Below are 14037 nucleotides of genomic sequence, written 5' to 3'. Positions count from 1 at the left end.
GCTCCTGCATTGCCTGCAAATGTGTCCCGCATCTCTCCACCGCACCTCTCCAACCACTTCCCTGCCCAGCTGAGCCATTCGACCGCGTCGGCATTGATATATACGGGCCTCTTCTATCTACTGGCGCTGGCAACCGATGGATTGTTGTGGCCGCAGATCATTTGACACGGTATGCTGAAACCGCCGCCTTGCCTGCTGCATCAGCCAAAGACATCGCCTCGTTCATACTAAACAACTTCGTTCTCCGCCATGGCGCCCCTCGTGAACTGTTGAGCGATCGGGGCCGCGTATTCCTCTCAGACGTGCTGCAGTCACTCCTATCTGAATGCCAAGTTATTCACCGCACTACTACTGCTTATCATCCACAGACCAACGGCTTAACAGAACGATTCAACAGAACTCTTGGTGACATGCTATGAATCTATGTTGCATCTGACCACTCCAACTGGAATCTTGTACTTCCGTTCGTCACTTACGCATATAAAACTGCCTCTCAAGCCACTACTGGATTCTCGCCATTCTTTCTGCTTTACAGCCGCCATCTCTCCAGCACCATACTGTTCTCCCGTACTGGCCGGACCCTGCTGAATGCTCACCTGTTTCTGCGATTGCTCAGCACGCCGAGAAATGCCGACAACTGGCCCGTTCTTTGACGTCTGCTCAACAGTGCCGCCAAAAAGAGCGCCATGACCTCAATCCTCCCCCTCACCCCTTCCCCGTCGACTCACTCGTGTAGCTTTGGGTCGCGCCTGTTGCTGCTCCTGGCCCTTCGTCCAAGCTCCTCCCGAAGTACCACGGGCCCTACCGTGTGGTTGCACAAACATCACCAGTGAACTACGTGGTCGAACCCGTATCGCCATCTCCCGATCTCCGTCGACGAGGGCGAGAGACTGTACACATTGACCGGCTGAAGCAGTACTACGATCCGCCCACCTCTTCCTAGGTCGCCAGGATGGCTACTCTTCAATTCCGGGGGTGATTGTGACGAAGAAGATCGGCAGGCTAAAAAGCCCCGTTGCCATCGCGTGGCTCGCACCCAGTTCGTTCGCTGGCTGCGCCCTACCTGCTGTTGCCGTGTTGGTCGCTGCTTCTCTACGACCCAAATAAACCCCCTTTACACCATAGCTACTTAGCCGTGATTTACATTTTAACAAAATGTCTACACCTATTTAGCACATCTAAAACAGGAGAAGTGTCAGTAAGGTATCCGCGTGCTGTAAACAAAGTTTAAGGTGTCGAAGTTTCATGCAAAGAAAAAATGCCATAAAAGGCCGGACGCAAACCGCATAGCATACAACGTTCGACACTGCACTCAGCTGGAAACAGTAAAAAATCTCAAATTATGATGCTCCAGTTAATAAGTCGTCTGAGGAAGCAACAAGAGTTGGGGCCCCACTCAACAAAATAGCAAGTTAGTCAACATCACTGTTAATGTTCATAAAAGCAGATGGTAGGACCATATGCATATATTAGGCGAGAATTACTACCACAAATGCAAGGACGATAGAAGGTCATAGCCAAGTGGAAGACTGATGCCAAGGTGGTGAGGTCTCAAAGCGGACAATAGTCTCTGCAAGTAGGGACTTGATTTAAAGAATCACAGCCACAATGACAACTCAGGTAAAGAACCATTGTAATGTAGCGGAAAGCACTCATGAGCAAGAATAAATGTTTGAATTCCTACGTTAGTTTTACTCGTTGGGTCCATTGCTTTATTCTTGGTACCAGATGACGAGCTGGTCACCCGGGTATTGGCGTAGTCTTCACACTTCATTACAACAATGAGTGTTGTACGTTCTCCCGTGCCTAAAGTTTTACAGGCTGGCAATAAGACTACTTTTCTTAGGGTCCCATGCTATAAGCATCACACAAAACAATCGCTATTGGAAGTTAACGCTGCGTGTGTGTATTTTTGTTTTTCTATGCACCCATGTAACAGTTACGCTACACTGAAAAGCCTTCAAGGTGACGCACTACCGAGCCCAAATCTCCACCCCGAACAAGTAGACCATGCCTTCGACTCCGACTCCACAAGTACTACTTTGTGTAATCATAGAACGAAACGAATGAGGCTTTCAAATTTAGCGACGGATATTGCCACAGTCCTCTATTAATTATTGCCATTTTCAAGTAACCAAAGTTTTCTTTGCCAAAACAATAATTGATAGCATTTTCTTTGCGCCACGGAGAAAGATCCTCCGGAGCGACTAAAAAGTGAGACTAATGCTGAAGCAGTAATAATTCAAGTGAGAAATAGGAACACATATTAACATGGTGGACCATTCCAACAGCCAATGTCGAGGCATAGATTAAACGTGCAAAAGAAAGGAAAACTGCTACGAGTAGCGGATACCACGGAACTTGCCAAGTGCCGCTTCCAGCGCTTTAAAGAATCTTGCGCACAATTTTCTTTCATATTATGCTTTTGTTTCACTCTCAGGGCTCAGTCATTTGAAAGCGGTGTGTTGGTATTTGAGCGTTGCCTTACTATTTCATGGAGTCAAGCAAATTTTGCTCACTGAAGCAAGGAAAAGTGCATGTGCACCAACGTTCGCGGTCTTTTCCAGGTCTCCCTTGCAAACTGTGCGTTGGCAACACATACCACCTCATTGCTTAGCCATATATACCCTCAAATGACAAACTGACAGCAATGAGTGTATTGTAGTTCACTAGCGATGTGAAGAGTATCAATGGGAAGACATTGGATCACCGCGGTGATCTGAGGCGTTCTACGAAAGCTAAGAACGCGAGTCAAACGTTGGATTCGGATGGCGCGTCTGCAAAATCTATGGTTTACCATGGGCAAATCTAGGCGGTGTTAATAATTGCGCTGATTAGTCTTCCAGAGGCTGCAGCACCCAAGTGGACGAAGATGAAGGCAGGTGTAAGGCTTTCGTCGGCTACATCTTTCATCCTCGTCTAATTGCGCGGTTCAGTATAGTTAAGTTGGCCCATAGTTACCAACCGCTTTAATAGCTGTAGCGTAGCAGTTATGTCCGCAAGAATTTTCTGCTGATGTTCCGTCTTTATGTAAGCGCGTTGAACTTGTAAATGATACTGTAAAACGATGTCATTATTTGAGACAAACAGCTACCTGACTGCCAATAGATTGAAAGCAAAGGCTCAGCACCATGATGGCAACAAAGCACACTCTCGGTGGGCCTAAACTTACTGTCAGAAACGTAATCATCCTTGGCAATTGCACTGTTTCAACTAACCGGAGCACGTGCTTGAGAGGCTTTTCCTGCGGTCATTTCTTATCGAATCAAAGCGCAACCATGACTCATGGTAATCCAAATACAGCCGCAAGGTGAATTTAGGCTTGATTGAACTTCAAGAACCTGTACCTGCCCAGGATGTTTCCCTCGACGCAGAGCATGTGCAGTAACATGGCGTCCACAAAGAAGACGGTGGCAGCGATGATCCTGGCGCCCGTACACCAACTGTCTCCCCAGCCTCGAATGTGCAAGGCTAACACAAGGTACACGTGCAGCAGCAGCAACAGACAGGTGTACTTCAGCTTGCGCCAAGCGCCGCGCACGATCATCGCCACCCGGCTGTTCGACAAGGTCTGCACGGCGTGGCCTGTAAGGGGCAATTTTTTTTCATTTAAATGCGGAATTATAGCTTGCGTTTCCTCGGTCGTTGACGGAACACGCAAATCTAGAAATGCGCATCACTCGAGCGATACCCTAGCGTAGTGTGGCGCATTTCTAACGCTGCCAACCCCATTGCACTAGAGAGGCGCATGTGTTACACGACTGATCTTGTCGGCAAAAGTAAATAAAAATTGATACAATAATTCTTTGGGGCTCAGGACCGGGATAATGCAGTGATTCTGCTTGAATATATTTTCCTGCGTTGCTCTTCGTTTGTATTTTGTCTGTTACAACGGTGAAGCGATTACACGAAGTGGCTCGTCCTGAACGGTTGATAAGGGCTAAACCTCGAGTGAAATAAGCTATTACATCTGTGACATGGTTGGGCCATTCCACGGTAGGTCTGCATTTAAAGCACAGTTTTACAGAGAGCAGCTGACGAAAGACACGGACAGCAGATATGTGGTCACCTGTCTTAGTGGTACTTTTTCTTCGAAGCGTAGTAATGGGATAATGATTGCAGGCGTGCTACAAAGGTGAAGCTGCCTAAATTTGCTGCGAATACTTACTGTGGTCTCAGCACTCAACCATTGCTCCACGACATGTTTCGGCGTTCAATAAAAGGTGCAATCAAATTATTTTGTTACCTCCCACGCTCTCTAACCATGACTGCCATAGGCGTATGTTCTCCGCTGAGGGAGCCGCATCTGATAGCAGTGGGTTCACCATAATTAAGAGGCACGCATCAAGCAATTACACATGTAGTATTTGCAGTTCCAGTGCTCGAATTTCAGGTGAAATGCTTAGAACACTTGAAATCCGTAATAAACTTAAGTCCATAGAGCGAGAAATGATGATCTACACATTCTATTGCCACCCCCACAATCTTCTTCGTGTCTCACCGGATGTGTCGAGTCACCATTCAGCAAACGCTCTAGAAAAATAATATTGCAGTGACTGGCTTTACGGCACCGTCTTTGACCTAAATATATGTCCCTAAAGCGACTCGATTCAAAAAGCCTTATGGTAATTTACTTCAACTCACATTTAACAATGGTTGCTGATAAAGGAAGCACTCTTGTATGCAAGAATTTATATAAACATGTTCGTTAGCTCCAACAAAAGTATTCATCATAACCTTGTCGATAAAAAATGAGAAGAATTTCACGTAGATCCGATATAATTGCACAATTTATAGGGAGATTCAATATTTATGTATCTTACGACGAGCGCCCACCCGTCCCAATTTATTGGTCCCATGCTGAGTTGATATAGCGCAACAAAGTTTCACAAAAGATCAGCTCTTTTTTGTTTTCAGCGAGCTGTATTGTGGCCTTAAAAGCTAGCTGCGTTACAATAGTTCAAATATTTGAATTTATTGAGAAAATTTTGCTTTGACTTAGGGAACACAACTTATACGCTGGAATGTTTCCAGGAAATCTACTAGTATGTCAGGTCCATTTGGAGTAACAAAGCCAATGCTACATTGATATTTCCTTTGATGTTCCAAGATGAGATATACCACGTCCACGGAGCAGACGCCTGTGAAATTTTATTGGCAAAATTCCGGATTCATATTGTGGCTAGTTGGTGCATGATATCCCCTATGCTAGGGCAAACAAGACACGCTGAAAAGCATATGTAGCCAAAGTTTGCAAGACGGCATCAAAAGAGCTTTTAGAAACACAAATAACACAGTTTCACATTGTGGCAACATCATGACATATACAGATAGAATACATCTGTCTAGCGAGAGGCACAGTCACTTTATAGCACTATTTTTAGATGTGGACACCAGAAATGTCTTCATTTGTTGGCATTCCGTATTGCTTGGTCGCGTAAGGTCTCTACAGTGTTTTGGACATTCAGTTCAAGTGAACGACTGACATTTTCATGCCACAGACGAAGTGAAACCGCAGTCCTAAATATTGCTTTATTTTTGGAACTCACCTCGATGATGTCTCGTGATCGACATCATGACGCGGAGCTGGTTGGGTAGTCTGGCTTTTTGGCAGACCAACACTGAACGGGTCACTTTACCTGCATAAAAGTCGTTTATGACACATAAAGAGACGTGAAGGAAATAGCGACAAATATAATCAAATATAGTGTGTGTGGCATGGTAATAGCTAATTCTTAAACAAAGACAAATATTAATTAGGAGCACTATATTCATGACCCTCCACAAACCGGCGTACGTAGCGCGCGGCGAGTACAACGACTCCAAAGTATGCTGTAGCTCTTCTGCGCAGGTTTAAGCTTTTACAAGAGAGCGTGTTGTTTTAACGCATCACGAATACTAAAGCTGTGGCATGTTTTTTCCACAAATGGAAACAACTCTATATGCCATGTGATTTACAGTGATTTCTGCTGGGCAACAGTTTTTATGCCAACGGAAGCCAGCACGGTAATTCCGTTATACCAAAACCTTAATGATACAGTGTAGGGCATCTAGCATCGTTATGTTAGCGTTTTAATTAGTGCTGGATGTTTTGTGCAATGAAAGCTAACTAAATGCAGCTTTCAGGCTAGCGGACAGAAACTACACGACTGGACTTCAACAGAGAATAATTTTTGCGCTGATGACCTGCAGCTTGATCGGTTTTCGGAATGAATTCTCGCGGACAAGACTAACAACACTTCATTCTAAAGCATCTTGTTCCCGAACGGTATCTGCTAAACACGCGGAAGCCTTCTAGTGATCTAAGGTATAAAGAAGTAAATGTAGACGTTTACGATTACGCTAACGTGTCAATAAATATTAGCAGCTCTGCCCGAAGTGCGAAGCAGTACTGCCGCTGGTCACAAAGCTGGAGAAAGACGTCGCTCTAGCTGTTCCTTTTCTGTGTGCATGTAATTTATTGTTTGAGTATCGATTGCAATAATTCCACGGTCGAAGTACCATACTGCGTGGGGAAAGCCTTTTAGAATGAACACTAAAAACGCTGAATAGGGTAATAAGCGTGTGTGCGATACGGCCCCATATCACATGTATTCCGGTGTTCTCCCTTTTCGACCCTTGGCGGTATACGCACTTTTCGGGCATGCGCCTGGAATCGTGGGTAGGTGCAGTCGCGACTAATACTGCAGGAAACACTGAATTGCATTTTAAGCAGTGGTTACTCCTGATTGCTAAATCAGACACGATCAAGTAGTTTTCCCACCGAACATTTGATTTCGCTGAACTTTTGGACGCGTGGTACGCGTTTTGTGCCACTACCGCATATTAGGTGAAGTTTGTCTGTTCGCTTCCAAATTGCTCGATGTGACACTAACGCACACACGTAGCACAAAATCTTTATTCAAACGTTAAACTTACTTTGGGTCGAATTATAATGCGCAAATTATACGTAAATCAAAGGCACAGACATAGAGGGCGCTTTCTTTAGTACATGCCATTATACCGAAAAAAGTGTAGCTAAAAATACCTTTCGTAAGAACATGCGTAAGCAATCGAGGAAGCCGTAACAGCTTTCGGTACACTTTTTTTTCCTTCTTTCGAATTTTCGGAAATTTTCGAATTATTACAAGCAAATATATGCTGGATACTTAACGGACAATACTGAACTTTATGACTGTCTTGACCGTCGTTCTTGAGCCGTAGCTCTATTAGCGTTTTACCAGGAAGCCTAACGGCAGCGACAATTAGCGGGATTAGCCAGGGTATTGTAGGATATATAACCGATATTGATGCTTGAACACGAAAAATATCTAACAAAACTAGACATAGGATAGGTCCCAGCACAACGATTTATGTTGGCTGGGGCCCCTTTATTAAAAGCTTACCGTAGGCGAGCAAAGGCGTCCGTGTGTTGCCCCTGGCCTGCTTCTTCTTCTTCTTCTTCTTCTTCGAAGCACACGTGCCGTGTTAGCCACTCGATGAGTACGCTGAAAAAGAGAAAAAAGTCCAGGCATTTTATAGTGACAAGGAAGCAAATATATGTCTATGGATTATTGTTTTACCATTTAGTAAGGTCGCTGCAAACTTCTAGTAGTGTGACATAGATAAATCTATCAAGGAACAATTAAAAAAACATGTTCAGGGTATTTGTTTGAATTTATTCAAGGCACGTTTATACGAACACCATGTTTTATTGGTGTCAACATTTACTCATATGAATGATTGATGGAAAAGACCATCTTCGCCTGGTCTGTGCGAAGACGGTCTGTGAGAAGACAGAACGCATGGCGTTCAGCTTTGCGCTGCGTAGACCCCTAATGGGCCCTGAATGTGTTCAATGTTGGGTATACTTAGTTATTAAAGTATAGTCGGTGGACATATGGGTGTATGCAGTTTGCCTAGCTGGAATGTGCGAGCGCATGTCAATATGTGGTGCGCCATCAGTCAACATTGGACTAAAGCACCATCCACGATTCGCGGGCTCCAAGGTTTCACCGGCGCGCCTTCCTGTCTTGGAGGCCACGCACCATGTCATCTACGGCAAGAAACATTTGCAACGGCCAGCAGCACAGCGGAGTTTCAGGTATATAACTGACTCCTTGGCCTTTGTCTTCTGATCTCTTCCTGCTGTTGTGAGAAGCTATAAGCGAAGCAGTTGACCCACAGCAGCAACACAAACTAGTTCATATTCATCACAAGGCTGAAAGTTTGGCAATTTGGTTTTCGTCCATCGTGGAAAAGTGGGAAAATTGAACACGGACCGACAAAAGGAAGGTGAACTCATTATTTTTATTCTGAACATATCCCTAACACATTGGCGAACTAAAGCGTCTTTGATGTAAACCCTTTTCCTTAACACAGTAAGAGCAGTGAGGGGCCCGTTCATCATAACCATAACACTATAATGACGGGGTAACAGTAACCAGTGCAGAACCTGTGTAATAGTCGACTTTTCCTTTTCGTTTGATGGCGCCATGCAAAGGAATTCGGCTCATGATTTAAGGCCGTAATCGTGTCGTGTTCTCAGCATTTTTTACAGGTGCCTTATAATCATTTTGTTCCTTTTACTTCTGCAGTGTTTGTTTATTTGTTCTGCGCTTATCCGCTATGCCTGACTAGGAGGTGTTGTATCGTAAGCTGCAGGGTAGCTGGGTCAGGTGGCCTGACGCACCGAGCCACACTCGAGGGCCCTCCGTTCCAAAAGAACAACGACGACTCCAATCGTCTGCGATCCCATCTCTCACTTCTCTCTACGTGCCCCTTGACAGCACCAGCCTTTCTATTGCCACTGTGACGTCATGTATGACGTAACAACGAAACCAAAACAGGAAACGAAACCAACTGCGCAACGACGACACAACATACACCTTCCCTTAAAGAAAAGAAGAAACAAGGAAAGAAACTTGCACACATCACAAAGACAGTCTAAGAGGTCACAAAGTCTCTCAGCCATGCTGGAGGTCAGCGGATTCTAGTTCTGCGTTCCGACTGTGCTGTAGCACTTCTGGATGTTGATGGGGACTCTAGTTGAGGCTCCTCTCCTGTTAGCGCGTTCCCTGCTTGACCTGTTCGTTCGGTGGTGTCGAGAAGGCCAGGGTGCTCAGCTGGCACAGTTTGAGGCTCGGGAACAACACGAAAACTGGCATACCAGTCTCCAGCCACAGGAGCAGCTGTTGTCAATGGTGATCCTCCTTGACTACCCGTGTACGGCACTTTAGACAGCCTCTCGGCATTCCATGTTTTGTTGTCTTCCAGGGTAAAAGCACTGTTTCTCTTTTTACCCACCATCTTCAGGGGTTCACTGTAGGACAAATCACCTTTCCTCGAAACATGACGATCTTTCACCCTCACGAAGTCACCAGTACGCAACGTTGGCACTTTCGCCCCTCTTTTTCGATCTGTGTGCTCCTTGCTGCTCATTTGTTTATCTTTCACCCTCTTCCGTAATTGGGCAATTTCTGGGGCCGGCTTGTAAATGAAACCTGGGCCTGGGGATAAGCCCACTATGCCCAACATGGTGGGTGGAGTACGTACATGCGAGAGTACAGCTGGTGGAACGCCCGTTGTTGCATGTGGTGTACTGCGATAAAGAGTCAGGTACTCCACCACTGCTGTCTCAATAGGTCGATGTTCCAAAACTGGAAGCTGCACGTAATCTTTCAAGACCCTGTTGAAACGTTCAACCTGTCCGTTACTTTGAGGATGATAAATCGATGAGCAGGAGTGCTTGATTCCGTGCTTTCGGAGAAAATCCTCAAGCAGGGTACACTTCATTTGCGGTTCGTGATCTGTTAATATCTCATCTGGGTAAACCTCTCTGCTGAACACTGCTGTCAAGAATCCGATTACAGCATCAGTTGTCACACTTGAGACAAAGGATACCTCGGGCCACTTGGAATAAAGGTCAATTAACGTTATTGCAAACTTGCAGTTCTCCTTAGCTCTTCTAAAGGACCGACAATGTCCAGCGCTAGTTTCTGCCAAGCAGGCCGAGGTAGCGGAATGGGTTCCAGTGGCGCTACTGCGGGCTTCGCTGACTTATCTGCAGCTTGGCAGACATTGCAAGACGAGATTGCCTGCTCTACTTGTTTGTCGAGTCCGGGCCACCAATACTGCATGCGAAGCCTCTGCTTTGCGGGCACAATTCCTTGGTGACCTTCACGCGACGACTCCACGAGCGTTGATGTCAATGCAACTGGTACGATCAGGCGCTCATCCCGCAGTAAAAGGCTGTCCATAACAGCCAACTCATCCCGCACGTAGAAAAAAGGCCGCAACTCAGTCTGAAGACTGCACCTAATTGTGACGTAAGTCATCACCTGCTGTAGCAACAAGTCGGATTAAATAGCTTCCTGAAGTTGTGCCCTTGTGATGCAGGTGGAAACAAGCGACACAACTTCTTCCTCTTGTTCTTGTACGTTTGACAGAGGCAATCATGATAGAGCATCCGCCACCTTGTTATCACTTCAACGGTGGCATAGTACATCAAAACGGTAGTACGGTAGACGTGCCGACCATCTTGCAATTCGGGTAGACAGGCGGCCTGTGCCCCGGGATGGGAGGAGAGTAACCAGAGCTTGATGGTCAGTGCGTAGCTCGAACTTCCTTCCCCAAAGAAAAACGTGCCTGTGTTTACAAGCCCATAGGCACGGGAGTGCCTCCTTTTCTCCTACTGTGTACTTGCGCTCCGCTTGCGACCACGTTCGAGACGCGAAGGCGACGATGCGGAGTTCCTTTCCGTACCTCTGTTGTAGCACTGCTCTCAGACCGTGGTCGGAAGCATCTGTAGTCACTACCGGAAGTAGCGAGGGGTTAAACATGTGCACAGCCTTGCTTGTTGCGAGTAGTTGCTTCACCGCACGGAAGCTTTGAGCAGCTTTGTAGTCCCAGGAAAATGAAGCTCCTTGACGAAGTGACTGGCGAAGAGGCTCTACGACGTCAGCAAAGTGAGGAACGAACTTGGCATAATAGCTGACAAGTCCAAGGAACGAACGCAGCTCAGTGATGTGCGTGGGCGCTGGGTCATGAACAATAGCTTCAACCTTCGATTTCAAGGGTGACAAGCCGTTCTGGCTGACGACATGCCCTAATAATGTCGGTTCTTGCACATTGAACAAGCACTTTTTGTTAAGCCGCAGGCCAGCCGCTGAGATGCACTGAAGAACATCATGAAGGTTCGCAGAGCGTTCAGCCGCAGATTTACCGTAGACGACGATATGCTCTATCGCGGCTGAATGGCGGCTGGTGCAGAGGCGAGGCCGAAACACAGAAGACGGAACCGGAAAAGACCGTCATGCGCAATGGATTTCGTCAGATTGCGGCTTTCAGGCGTTAATTCCAGTTGATGGTAGGCTGATGCCAACTCAATTTTTGAAAAGTGTGTTGCCCCTGCTAGTTGATGTAGCAGGTCGTCACTATATGGAAGAGGAAATCCGTCAACGATGATAGCTTTGTTGGCTTCACGAAGGTCCACACAAAGCCGAATGCTGCCGTTCTTCTTTCGGACCACTACCACCGGAGAAATCCATTTAGAAGCATCCACTTTCTCGATTATACCTGCTTGCTCAAGCCGCTGTACTTCTGCAGAAACTTGTTCCCGAAGGGCCAGAGGAAGTTTACGTAGCTTAGCGGCCACTGGAGTCACATGCAGCTTGTGGTTAACGTGATGAGCAAAGCCTTTTACTAGTCCTATCTCATCTGAGAACAAGTGGCTGAATTTCTCGCGAAATTTCAGAGGTAGAAGATCGGAAGCAACACTTTTCATTTGCAAGCATTTCAAATCAGCCCCATGTATGTGCAAGTCCAGGTTGCTGATAGCGTCCAATCCAAGTAGGGCGGTTCCTTGCTGTACAACATACAAGAGAACAGGGAAATTGCGTTGCTTGTACAACGGTAGCGGGAAAACAACCCTTCACTGTGATCTTCCTCTTAGAGTAATCAAATAAAGCAACAGCAGGTGGTAGCAGCGCCTTCATACTTTGAAAATGCTTCATGTAAATGTCCTCCGTTATCATGGATACTGACGACCCTGTATGTAATAAAAAGTTCACAAGAACGCCTCCAACTTGCAGTTCGATGGAAATGCTGAGGCGCGAAACGCCGGTCGAGACGTGTAGCACCGTCAAACGATGCTCTGACGTCCGCTTTCACTTGCGTTACACGTTTCTCGGCGTCCTCTTGCACTTCCCTCACGCTCTCTTTAAATTCCGAACTGCGGCACATAACCTGTAAGTGGCCTACTTTTCCGCACCCAAAGCATTTATTATGTTTAGCCTTGCAATTCGGCGAATTTGCCAAATGTCGTGTAGACCCGCAGCGGTTGCAACGACGCTGATCCGTATCCCTTGCAGACGCCGGCTGCGTCTGTTTACATTTCTATGGCGAGGGCATGAACTGCTTACGGCGACCGTCACGCGACTTCGACGCCTAAACGCCTGAATATCGTACGTACTTCACCTCCTCCGTTGCGCTGATCTCTCGAAGGCGCTTCCAAGTTGCTTCGTAATGCTCTGCTATTGTAACTGCCCTGTCCAAGGTCAGCGTTGCGCCTTCGAAAAGGAAACGCTCACGAAGCCTGTCCGATGCGATACCAGAAATGAGTTGCTCGCGGACAGCTATGTCAGTAGGTCCCTCGAACTCACAGTTCTTTGCTAGTCCGCGTAAATTATCAATGTAGACATCCGTAGGCTCGCCCGCGTTTTGTATCCTCTGTTTGAAGCGGTGCCGTTCAACAAGCACATTCGTCGTGGCTGGGAACAGCGGTCACAAAGGCCCAGCGCGTCTTGAAACGCATCTGCCAACGCCATAACTTGACTTGTAGAAGTAGTATGCTGATCTGGGACTGGCACCGTGGGAGTAGTAGCAAACAAAGTAGTAGGGGCGTTCATCGACGCGTTGCGGAATTTACGTTGCCCCTCGACGCCAAGCGAATGCAGAAGTATGGCTCTCCGCCGAGACGCAGCAAACTCGGTGGCTACCGACGCTTCCAAGTGGGTAGAAAATAGTTCCTTTCACTGCTTCCATGGTATGAGTGGTTGACCGGGGGTTTCCAGAAATGCAGGCGGGGGCGTAAGTCCCGCGAAAGTCATTGTAAGGCCTAGCTCGTCGCCAATATGTTGCATCGTAAGGTGCAGAGTAGCTGAGTCAGGTGGCCTGACGCACCGAGCCACACTCGGGGGCCCTCCTTTCCAGAAGAACGGCAACGGCTCCAATCGTCTGCGATCACATCTCTCACTTCTCTTTACGTGCCCCTTGACAGCACCAGCCTTTTTATTGCCACTGTGACGTCATATATGACGTAAGAACGAAACCAAAACAGGAAACGAAACCAACTGCACAACAACACAACAGGAGGGCTCCTGCCAAGGGAAACGAAGCGACCCGTTATGAGCCCAAAAGAAGGGAAGGGAGGGGGGGGGGTGAGGTTCTTGGGTAGATGCCGCTTTAGCGGCCGCGGACTCATGAATAATGACGTGTAGTTACGTTGTTTCCGTGTGACTCAGTGAGGCGGTACCCTATTCGGTACCCTAACAGTAAAAAGTCAGGTTTTCAACTCGCCAAAGTTTTCAATATGGCCCGTTCAGACGATAATTAATGAGTTGACTCCAGGATTGCGGTACAAAAATGCTACAGTTGCCATGCGGTGGTACTGCCAGTGCCATCCACATATGACATTGGTGCTAGAAGCATATGCCAAGCAAATGGTCTCGCTCGCCGAGACTTGGATCAACTGAACGTATGATGGAGAGTGCGTTCACTTAAAAGCAAGTAACCTTTCTATTTGTTTTTGTAATTTTCTTCTATCGAACGTAAAAGCACGCTATCTGTCTCTCCACACAATTCCACAGCCAAGTAAGCGAAACGCATTTCAGAAGTGTGAAAGAAAATAAGAAATGAAAAATTTGGGTTGCACTAGCTTTCTTTTCTTTTTGGAAGCGTCATTCGTAAAATCTGATTTTGACTGCTGTATAACACGGCTAAAACCTACCAACCTACAAATTTCTTGACATCCTTAGAGTGAGTCACCATACTGAATCG

General features: G+C 46.7%; 1 protein-coding gene across 2 annotated transcripts in view; it reads right to left on the bottom strand.

The window, feature by feature from the left end:
- The window catches only part of LOC142571000 (putative transporter YutK), a 55451-nt gene extending 47980 nt beyond the window's left edge, over positions 1–7471 (bottom strand). Inside the window, exons 1-3 of one of the 2 annotated variants that reach the window (XM_075679295.1) lie at positions 7386–7471; positions 5550–5639; positions 3348–3585 (exon numbers count right to left, since the gene is read on the bottom strand). In XM_075679295.1, coding sequence (XP_075535410.1) covers positions 3348–3585; positions 5550–5577 — 266 coding nt within the window. In that variant the 5' untranslated portion in view covers positions 5578–5639; positions 7386–7471. The remainder of the gene's footprint in view (positions 1–3347; positions 3586–5549; positions 5640–7385) is intronic. The other variant, XM_075679296.1, reaches the window with a different exon arrangement.
- Between the last annotated feature and the right edge of the window lie 6566 nt (positions 7472–14037).

The sequence above is a fragment of the Dermacentor variabilis genome, chromosome 2, assembly GCF_050947875.1.
Source record: "Dermacentor variabilis isolate Ectoservices chromosome 2, ASM5094787v1, whole genome shotgun sequence".
NCBI lineage: Eukaryota > Metazoa > Arthropoda > Arachnida > Ixodida > Ixodidae > Dermacentor > Dermacentor variabilis.
The sequence above is the reverse complement of the archived record's forward strand: the minus strand, read 5'-3'. Positions and strand labels throughout refer to the sequence as shown.